General features: G+C 36.5%; 2 protein-coding genes across 3 annotated transcripts; one reads left to right on the forward strand and one right to left on the reverse strand.

Moving 5' to 3' along the window:
- Positions 1–231: 231 nt before the first annotated feature.
- On the reverse strand, positions 232–8,632 carry wit (wishful thinking). Its single transcript, XM_066286950.1, has 10 exons — positions 8,149–8,632; positions 7,003–7,250; positions 5,732–6,118; positions 5,217–5,675; positions 4,372–4,557; positions 4,182–4,315; positions 2,932–3,184; positions 2,215–2,571; positions 1,752–1,927; positions 232–1,625 (listed from the first exon to the last, which is right to left on the reverse strand). Exons 2-10 carry the CDS (start codon positions 7,238–7,240, stop codon positions 1,359–1,361), a joined length of 2,457 nt encoding a protein of 818 aa, XP_066143047.1. The 5' UTR covers positions 7,241–7,250; positions 8,149–8,632; the 3' UTR covers positions 232–1,358.
- A 119-nt stretch (positions 8,633–8,751) lies between these two features.
- On the forward strand, positions 8,752–10,790 carry LOC136341711 (methionine aminopeptidase 1D, mitochondrial). 2 transcript variants are annotated; one of them, XM_066286976.1, is made up of 5 exons: positions 8,752–9,158; positions 9,229–9,448; positions 9,942–10,133; positions 10,199–10,460; positions 10,522–10,790. In XM_066286976.1, exons 1-5 carry the CDS (start codon positions 9,115–9,117, stop codon positions 10,716–10,718), a joined length of 915 nt encoding a protein of 304 aa, XP_066143073.1. In that variant the 5' UTR covers positions 8,752–9,114; the 3' UTR covers positions 10,719–10,790. The 2 variants fall into 2 exon arrangements, with proteins under 2 accessions (XP_066143073.1, XP_066143074.1); XM_066286977.1 differs by having other exon boundaries at positions 8,755–9,158; positions 9,218–9,448.
- Positions 10,791–10,854: the final 64 nt, after the last annotated feature.

Raw genomic sequence — 10,854 nt, forward strand, 5'->3', positions numbered from 1 at the left:
CAAATCGGAGCACTCGATTTTCACTTAATTTTTTTGGTCGGAATTCCCATGTACGCCACTGGTTTCTTGACAAAAAAAATTGTATCACTTACGTGCATTGACGAATTCAAAGTAATGGGCGCATTCACCAGATCATATAGTAAAGTGCGTATTTCAAAATGTGAACCACAGGAAAAACGTCACTCGCTACGAGGGTCTCGTTTGCAAACAACGAAATAACAAAAACACGTATTATTCTTTGTGATTCGTCAATATATTCCTTATAGATTACTGAAACAAAGTATTTAAAGCCTTTACGAGTACGTAACACACAGGTTTAAAACAACCCAAAAAATCAAGCAATCACTTTAACGATTTCACATTTGTCTTAGAGATTAGTTGAACAAAAAAGTCGCTGTTATTATGTTATTAACAGTGCTCAAGTTTATAAAATATTATTGGCTAAAATAGGCAAAGTATTCATACAAATAAGTGACACTCTCCTTGGAAAAAAATCTAATATCTACGTTCACTACTTCTGGCACCCTTTAGGTCTTAAGCTCGAGTTAATGAGTTAAAGTTAAGTGCCTGATAAGACTATCCAACACTGCGTTTCTACAATTAACGAAGCGCCATATAAAATCTAATTACTTTTGTAGTGTTTAAGCTTGGTGTGATCTAGCCTAAAAATTTAACAGTAAACAATCACTTGAAGGCCTCGGAACAGACATGTAAGCAGCCACTGAATCCTTCCTAAACCCACAAGGACTACATTCATACAAATTCGTAATAATTTTGAAGTGCTGCACTGGCTAACATTTTTGTAGTACCTTTAATACATAATATATCACCCAATATAAAAAAATAATAAAAGTATAAATAAAATTTATAAAATTAAAGCCATAAATTTGGATATCACAAATTAAGAAATGATTCCTTCCTTGTTTAACACTTGTAAGTTGATTCGTGAACTAAGAAACAAACTCTAATTTAAAAACAATCCTTTCGGACAATCTTAGTCTTAATTTACGTACACCTTATCATAATCTAATTCTACCATTTTCTTAACGTGACCCGTCGTTTCAACATCGAAAGATACTTTAGTTTTTAAGATATGAAACATTATATGTTTCATACCATAAAAGTCTGATGTTGTGCTTTCACAAAAGATCTTTTTATCCATACAAAATCTCGAGAAGAATTCTTGTTAAATTTAATTTAACAAATAAACTTGCAGATGTTTAAACACTTGCCTAAACCTACGTTATATACACATAATCTTAAACTCGGAATCAAATCTCAAAAGATAAAAAACCAAAGGAACAGGAGATTTACCAAATTTTAAGGTCGACGATAATTTCCCCAACTAAATATAAAACTTAAAAGCTACTCACACTCGCACTGTTATCTCCGCTTATAATAGGGCAGTCGGTTGAAGGCAGGTTGGCTTGCCCCTGGGGCTCCAAGTCTGGCGCGCTGCCCCACGCACTTTTACCCATCATTCTGTCGTCGTAGAGGGAAAATCGTGCAGAGTTCTCTGCAGCTCTTCCTCGAGTTTTGCGCACAGAGGGTGGAACGTCGCCAGGAGTTTTAACTCTATGGTTTGGATCCTTTAGGCGGGATAAGTCGGTGATAGATGAAAATACCTGTAGAAAATTAGCAGGTAAATGTATAAAAGCCCTAGATGCTTTAAATTCTACCTATTGGAGTCAAAACGACACTTTACTAGATTTTCATTGCTAATACAAGAAATCTCGAAGTGATTTCCTTACCTCGGTGAATTGTTCCAAAGATCTCTGTCTCGACAAACTGTTCTTCCTTCTCAGAATTTGAGTCACTCCACTATTATTCGTGAATTCCAAGGGCTTGGCTACTGAAAGCCCTAAAGTACAAGGCCGTTTTAATTCCGGTTCTGCTAATAGGGCCGTTGTAACACCCGGCTGTCCACCTAAGACGAACAGAAAGTAGGGTGAGTTAGAATTAGGAAAGCTGGAAAAAAGTGTGTGCAAATTCCATGAAATCTTTTGTTGAACTGAACTGAAAAAAGAAGAATATTTTTTAGGGAATTCAACGAGCAAAGCACAAAAATATAAGTCATGACGAAGGCCAATTCCAAACATTTATGCGAAATAATCATTAAAATCGATAACTTATTAATCAAATGAGAGTGACTTATATTCTGATTTAGAAATAAAATTTCAAATATTCTTCAATATTAAAAAAAAAAACCATTACCTGCCCCATTAACAATTTTACTTTTCAGCCTCACTTGCGTCTCCTTTTGTGCATTTCTATTCTCCGAGTTCCGACCAGAGTACAGCAACTTCTTGAAACTGCTCCATCTAAACTTCTTCCTCTGGTTTTGGCTCATGACTGGCACCTGAGCAATATTTTGCTGCTTGGGCATGCCGTAAACGGGATTCTGGACATACGGAATGGGATTCGCACGATTATTCACTTGGTAATTTAAAAATTCGTTGGTGAGGAGGTTCTGAGTTTCCGAGGAGGCTGTGCAGTGTTTGGAAGATTTATCAATCAGCAGACTGTCGCTGGAGCTCGATAGGAGGTTGCGTTCCAGGCACGGATTGCGTCCTAAATACATTGGGAATCAACAAATAGGAATGAAGAAACTTTGATAAAATACGTTAAAAAATCATCAAAGATATTTAAAAAAATGTAGAACTCCGGATGATATGCATACAAACAGGAATCCTGTGGGGTGCATTAACAACATTAAACATATCATTAGCAGCTGCTACCCATGAGTTCATTCGCACATCAGAGCTCTTCCACCACAAATAACAGTCTTGCATCATAACCCAAATACCTAATTGCATTAATTTCATTTGCAAATGTATGGAAAAATAATATTATGAAGTTTATATGAAAGAAATGGACAGAACTGAAAACTATGCATAAAATTCCTGATGAGTATAATTATTATCGACGTACCCTGATGGGGTTGCAAAGGCAAAACACAAATTGCCAACTGATTAGAGTTCTTGCAGAAGTCCTCCGCTGTAGGTGACAGCAAAGTTTCTACTGTAGCGGCCGAGTTATCTAGAGGATTGTCGTGCAAATGGTTGTTGTTAATTAAAGTGGGGCTGGCAGGGGGATGCATGGGATGCAGAACGCGACCTTTCATGTTCGGTAAGTCTAGGAAACGTTCGACCACGCAGAGGGCTGTTAGACGGGCTTCCGCATCCTGTTGGGGGAAAAACTTGTTGAAAAATTATGGTTGCAATTAGAAAGTGGGGAAATTGTGCTTCTTCACGACGCTATTGTATTGATATTTCGCATTATATTCAGATTCCGATGTATATTTGACTGGAACACAATGCAAGTAATTCAGACGTGCTTCTGCTCTTTTGAAGGTTTTGCTCATGAAATCGCGTACATTTTATAAATGCTTTCGTCGTTGCTTACTCATTGAATCGTTAACCGCTACTCGAAGGTAAAGGCTTTCGACAGTTTCTATCGTTTAAAGGTGAGTTTGTGCAATTCATCCCCATGTGAGAATTGGTGCGGATTTCTCCGCCCTTTTTGGCAAATTAGGTATTAATTCATGACGGAGAAATCAAAGATATGAAAATGATGTCACCACAAGATCTACATTTTATGTGTATATAAGCTGATTATGCTTGTGCACGACGTATCTCTGACTACAAAATTGCGTCATAAGAATATTAACCCATTGCAAAAACTAGTGATCATTTTAATGAAATGTCTTCACTTGTTGGGTACATTCAGACTTTCTGGATTATTTTTTTGCAATATCAGCTCGATCTCTACGAGAATCTGCCCTTGAAAACTGATCTAATTCCATTTTATTGTGGATTAAACATTTTCAAGTTTTAATTGCACTTCGCACGATATTCCCACCAATCTGGTTACTATAACTACTTTTTGGTGTTTGCCAATAACGCACAGTGAATAAGGAGAAGCTATTCAAATAGAGATAACGCAAGTTTGCATTTACTATCAGTCCGTCTAGACGCGTTTTAAACGATTCAATCCGGTTAAAAATTGCAGCATTCAATAAACTTTTCTCCCCTTTACTGACGCATTAGCTCAGTTTTAAAATATGAACAAATAAACGCAGCACAACAAAATCATTTACTTAACGCCCTGAAGTGGATGTTCATACGTCAAGATATATCAATTGATACTTAACAGATTTTAAAAAGATTTCCATTTCTCACCTGATCCCAACAATCCTCAGCTGTTTCGCACAACAACCTGGCAGCAGCAGTATCTTTCCAGGAAATCGGCCATTTGGGTCTCATTTTTTGGCGACTCACCAAGTTTTGCATTTGTTCCAACGACGGATTATCTTCTAAATTGTCGAGTAATTTTTACTAATTATTTGAGAATGTCGTTGAATGAACTGACCAATTTCTTTATAAAATGGGGGCATATAAGGCTGAGGTTCCGCATTCTGCATGTCAGTACACCGCGAACCCAGTTCCCATATGACCAGTCCCAACGCGTAAACGTCTGTTTGTTTAAGAGCGCTCTCGCAGTCTCTGAGATTCACCGCTCCTTCCAGAACCTCTGGTGACATGTATCTCAAGGTACCTGCATATTTTCTGATAATGTCTAAATAATTCCACTAATGCGAAAGATACAAATCATGCAAAATTTGGCAACCTGGGAATGTTTTTTTTTGGTTCTTAGACAATTGACACATGTCAAAACAAACGAATATTTGAAAAAATTAACGAAATTGGGAGGGTTCTGGAATTGTAAATGTTAATGATCAGCTCTGAGTAGTTTGATAATTATTTCCCTATTAACATGATGTGACTTCATCTGCCAAATCTCACTATTGAGTGAGACGTTGTCACTTTTCCTGCACGTACAAAAAAAATTACTGAAATTAACAGTAAGAAAGTTAAAAGAAAATATGATTGATGAATCCTAGCAATGTTAGTTGTAATACTGTCCTGTGATAAGTGCCTGAACTAACCTGGAAAACTGGCGAAGTTCTCTTGTTGATCTAATATACTTTTAGAATTACAAGACACACGTGTACTTTTTTGATTCATTTTTAACGAAAAAAGTTAGCTGCAGCAAGGACGCCTAAATTTACAATGTGACGACGCCTTTTTGTTTTTCAATCAAGGGTATCTGTCAAAATTTCCAAGTTCTAAAGCGACGTTGCCACATTTCAACCAAAACATTTAAATTTAAGCACAAATGATGTGATGATGATCGAAAACAAAATACGTTCTTACCGGCTTCACTTAGCGCCTTACTCTCCGCACTCCTCGGAATGATCGCAAGCCCCAAATCGCAAATACAACACGATCGGTCACTTCTCACTAAAATGTTCTTGGAGTTCAAATCCCTATGGGCAATGCAAGGCTTCCCTATATCGCTATGCAGATGGGAAAGCCCTCTGGCAATATCCAGGCTCATTTTACTTAAAGTCGGTAAATCCATAGTGTTATTTTTTAGATACTCTTGTAAACTTTGCTGCTCAATATTGAGTAATAAGGCATACTCAGGATGGCCTAATACTCTGGAGTATTCACCTCCTCCAAAGCATTTGAGGATACACGGGTGGTCGCCTACAGCTTTGTAGATCTCGTATTCGGTGAAGAAACAGTTTCTGTAGTGACTAGGGAAGACTTTGACTGCCACTTCTTCTTCGTCTATTACCCCTCGCCAAACTGAACCGTACTTACCTTGACCTTAAAGTTATTGTTATTTGTGAGGTATGATTTTCAGAAAAATAGGGGAGACTTGCCTATTATATTAATAATCTTCAATTTGTCCAAACTGTAATCAGGCGGGGGCGCGGAAGGGTGGTGATGGCCACTTTCCGCATCGCTTTTCTTCGGAGCTTTTTTCCAAAAGTAGTAGGCCCCCACGCTGACCATAAGAACAAACATGATGAAAACTACTCCTAATGCAGTCCAAATAATCAGACTCAAGCTATGGTCCTTTTTGGGAGAGAGAGTTGTAGTCTCAAGGGAGGAATTCGAAGGCACGTAAATATCAGTGAAATTTCTGTTGCAGTTATTTTGCGAGCAGCAGCAAAATTTGGTGTTGTTTTTGGCAGGGGGAGGCGGTTTGTCCGCCAGACAGGCCGATTTATCGCACTCATTGGGATCGCCCGACTGAGCCCAACAGCCTGAAATTATTTAACTCAAATAAACCATATATTCTCAAGTGATTACCGAAAAACATAAAGCAGCTGCCTCTCCTAAGTGATCACTCAAAACAAAATGTTTTCTTTGACCATTTTTTTGCATGGGACGTCTGGTTTGTGTATTACGGCTGTTATCCTTTTAACGAGCTGTTTTCAAGCAAATTAATACCAGAGCCGCAATTCAAATAACACCACTTAACGTCCAAGTAAACGTTATTTAAGTACACTTAAGATGGGAATTGATAGTGTGTACTGAAAGCGCATTAGGATATGAATTAAATGTGCCTCCTATGCAGCGTATGTAACGAAAACAGTTGTTGAGTGCATAGTCGTACTTCTAACTAATAAGTATTATAACTATTATTTTATTGGGTATCACTTAAAATGTCATATTTCATGTAGTGATGTAACAAGAGTTAAAACCAAATAACATAATCTTCTTCTCGTAATTTTTAGACCTAATTAGAATATCGCAATACTATTAAATTTTATTAACGTTCACTGGACAGGAATAAGACTACATTATTTTTCCTAATGAAAAACACCTCATTCTTTAATAGGCTTCATAAACAAAGAATAACATGTAATGTATTATTCCATTGATGAAAAATGCCTGTGTGACAGTTACGTTTTACAAAACAAAAGTATTAAACTTAGTTTGCAGATTTGACATCATGTGACAATTGATGTCACAGTTATGCAAACTGACGCTGTAAAGTTTTAAAAAAATCCATCTCTATATGTCCACCACTGATATTTTCGCAACATCTTGAAAAATTCTATGGAATTTTTATGGTATTTTGCCACTCTTCTTTTAACAGGTGGCCAACAATGAAATCATCAAACATCTTGCACTCAGGTCTTACCTTGTCCTAAGATAATTGACCGATTATTCCCATCCTCCTGCCACAATGTGTAGCAATAATTACTGTCGCATTTTTTCTGTCGTTGCTCGACCACTTCTGTGGTGTCCGACTCAAATCCGTCTTCCGGTAAATGCTCGATGGAGCCTTTATTGTACGCACAAAGAATATAATTATCTGCTGCCACAGTGAGCCAATAACTTAGGGACAACAGGCAGCCGAGAAGAAGCTCAGGTTTCATTTTGCAAGGGCTGTAATAAATACCTAGTGTCAGCTTTTATGAGAGGAATCGGTTTATGGTCCAGCCAGTTTGATCAATGAAAATGGTGATTCATGTATTGGAAACTCGAAAACTGTACGAAATCCGCAGAGATAAATGGCATATATGGAAAATGTTATAATAAACACGGAGTAAAAAGTGTTTTTCAAAGTAAAACCTTATTTATACGCGATGTTTTTGTAACGTATGCCATAGACATTTTAATGCGACACATTTTAGATTTAAATTAAACCAGAATTAGATTGCCGAACGACGATCGTAGGCAACAGGTCTAGAGGGAGCCCGGTCGTTAACAAAGATTGAATTTTCCTCACAAGGTTGCCCTTTATCAAGGAGAGACTGTAATGTTTTGGAGAGGAATTATTCAATATCCATGAACTCTGTTAAGAAGGGGGTTCCAGATCATTTGATGCGTATATTTTTGTAGTATCCGAAATATAGATCTTTTCATTGTAGGAAAAATATATAGGGAGTACCATTAAAAGAAAAGTTGCTTTTTAGCAGATTTGCTTTACTCAATAGACCCAGTTCAAAATGTATATTTAATAAGTACTCTTCACTTTACAGACAAGCTACAGTAAACCTTAATAATGTGTATCTGAAAATCATTACTATTAATCAAACTTTTTTACAAGTATTTTTAATGTACAAAAGTTCCCATCCGATCTACCTCATGGGGTAAGCACATCTGGTCACTATTCAAAGATACCTTGTACTCTACTTCTGACTCTTCATAAAAAGATGGAGACATGGTGATTATAGAGGGTACACTGTTGACCACAGACCAATAGTGTTCCCTGGCATATAGTCATAATTTTGTGAGCCACAAATTACATACAATAAGGCAAGTCTTATAGCTAGACACTTACCTATTTTCTGAATAAAAATCAGAGATCTTCGGGCCCAATCACTTGTCACTACATAACAAATAGCAAAAAAGATTTTTTATCAAGTAAAATGATACTGACTCCTACAAAGAGGTGAGAGATTCTGTTGTAATTTCATACACAGCGCTCCAGTAAATGATAAAAGAATAACTAACCGAAACCCTAAACAATTAATAACTAAAACACTGTTTTATAGCGTCTTCTTAGCTAAGAATGGGTACAGATTGTAAATATTCAAAAGACGAGAACAAGTTGCAAGTTGGATGTCTTCTTCTGATACGTGATACGTGATACGTCGCAAAGCCGCCAGACAGTCGCCACTACGCGACTACGCCACTTGCCACTGCCGCGACGTCCGTCCGCAATTGGTTATCACCATCAATTTTATATAAAAAAAATAGCAGCAAACCGAAACCCTCGAAAAGATCCTCAAAACTCTACCTCCTCCTCCTCGGAATAGTACAAAGTCCAATCAAATTGTCAGTGTCAGTTGTTTATTGTCCATCATAATTTTTTTTGTCATATGACATCTACCAGGTAGCAGCGTTCTGTTTGCTAAGCAGCTACAATGCTTGAATTGGCAAAAGCGCAATTACAGTAATGGAAAAATGACCACTTTATATTGTACTTGTACACTAGAACCAAAAATAATCCACAATTTCAAGGCATTGCAAGAAAAATCTGCATTTACAAGTATTACAAACTCCAATTCATATATTTAGCTAAAAAAATTATATAAAATATCAGTTTTATTTTATACCAGCGGTCATTTTAACCCTTATAACCTCACTCATTGATTCTTGAACTTGGAAAGTGCAAAGAAAACCCAAATAAATCTAAGAATATTTCCAGGCATTCTAATTTAGTTCAAGTACGTCTCCTTCATATTGTATGTATAGATATCCAAATATTCCTTGCCATTTAAGAATTGAAATTACCTCATGTTAAATGAAGTTCAACCAGCTAGTGAGACATTTCTTCTCTAAGAAAAAGTAAGTTGCTCTTCTCCCTATTTACCCCATTTTCTGCAAAACTCCTTAAAACAAAACAGCTCATCTTTAGTAAGCCTTACTTTGGCAAATATGCCATTGTCCATCCCGGAAATGTATCTGCGAGGAAAACTGTCCCCGACAACATACCAAAGCCAAGTTATTGGAGAACTGGACAACCCATGGAAAATATAACTTATCCAGAAGTTAAAAATGAGAAGCAAATACAAGGCATGAGGGACTCATGCAAACTTGCTGCAAATGTTTTGGAAACAGTAGGGAAATCTGTAAAGGCAAGGAAAAATATAATATAGCACCAGAACCTGATTTGTAATTATACAGAGGTATATCTATAAGCACCATCTTTAGATGGCTTAACTTCTTTAAAAATTACTTAACAAAATATTAGAATTCTTACAAATTAATGCATAGAACATTTTAGAGGTAGCAGCCTAGAATGTTTATAGTACGCTGTATAACAAACATATTGTAGGGCGATTGGTGATTTTAGCTTCTATCTCTTTTATGCTTGTAGTTTCATCAAGACCTATCACCATGCTTTATCAATTTGTTATAACTTTTGACTTGGGAAGAACAGATTTTTGATGTACATAATATAAAGTGCTCAAATGTACATTTTATAACTGAATGCATTCATTTGTTCACTTTTTTCTCTATACTCCCAAAACTTTTGTACAATTAATTATTATATTATTTTGTTATTAAAAAGTGACCAACTCTCCTGAATTGACAACACAAAACAAATTATTTATAAAATTTTTCTAGATAGGACAGACTACTGATGAAATTGACACTTTCGTCCATAATCTATGCATAAAATTTGGAGCCTACCCTTCTCCATTAAATTACAAAAATTTCCCAAAATCAGTATGTACTTCAGTCAACAACGTCACCTGTCATGGTATTCCCGACGATAGACCTTTGGAAGATGGAGATATTGTAAATGTTGATATCACTGTAAGCAAAATCCTCTTCCATCATTAACTGCCAATTCCATCATAATTTTCGTTTTAATCTTTAAGGTATATTTTAATGGTTATCATGGAGATTGTTCCAAAACTTTTCTTATCGGACACGTGGATGAAGAAGGGAAATTTCTGGTTGAGGCCACTGAGTTATGTTTGGAGGAGGCAATAAAAATATGCAAACCTGGCGTGAATTTTCGAGACATCGGGAAGTTGATTGAGGAGAAAGCTGCAAAATTGAGTTATCAAGTGATTCCCGCGTTTTTGGGACATGGAATTGGGAGTTACTTTCACGGACCTCCGGATATTTTTCATGTAGGTAAGTCTTCTTTATTTACGGTCGACTGTCCAGTATTTTCGGTGTTTATTAACTTTCCTAGAAAATCACTATCCAGGAAAAATGGAAGCCGGTATGACCTTCACCATTGAACCGATTTTAACTCAAGGGGAGGAATTTATAGATATACTCGAAGATAACTGGACTGCAGTTACTGTCGATAATGCTCGAACTGCACAATTTGAGCACACAGTCTTGATCACCCCTTTAGGGGCTGAAATCTTGACGTTACCAGGATAAGCCTAAAAACAAATACTTTGTAAATACTTTTTATTTATATAAATGGCATGTACTGTGTACAATATTTTAAAATTTGTGTACATATTGCTCCCACTTTCTATATAAAATTATTATTTGTACAGGTTTCTGCTGCAAG

The sequence above is a fragment of the Euwallacea fornicatus genome, chromosome 10, assembly GCF_040115645.1.
Source record: "Euwallacea fornicatus isolate EFF26 chromosome 10, ASM4011564v1, whole genome shotgun sequence".
NCBI classification, from domain to species: domain Eukaryota; kingdom Metazoa; phylum Arthropoda; class Insecta; order Coleoptera; family Curculionidae; genus Euwallacea; species Euwallacea fornicatus.

Coding starts and splice junctions, on each gene's coding strand:
- wit (XM_066286950.1), bottom strand. CDS start 7,240: ATGAAACCTGAGCTTCTTCTCGGCTGCCTGTTGTCCCTAAGTTATTGG. Junction 6,119..7,002: donor GTCAATTATCTTAGGACAAG/GTAAGACCTGAG, acceptor AAATAATTTCAG/GCTGTTGGGCTCAGTCGGGC. Junction 3,185..4,181: donor CTGAGGATTGTTGGGATCAG/GTGAGAAATGGA, acceptor TTCCCCCAACAG/GATGCGGAAGCCCGTCTAAC.
- LOC136341711 (XM_066286976.1), top strand. CDS start 9,115: ATGAAGTTCAACCAGCTAGTGAGACATTTCTTCTCTAAGAAAAA. Junction 9,159..9,228: donor CATTTCTTCTCTAAGAAAAA/GTAAGTTGCTCT, acceptor GCTCATCTTTAG/TAAGCCTTACTTTGGCAAAT. Junction 9,449..9,941: donor CAGTAGGGAAATCTGTAAAG/GCAAGGAAAAAT, acceptor AAATTTTTCTAG/ATAGGACAGACTACTGATGA.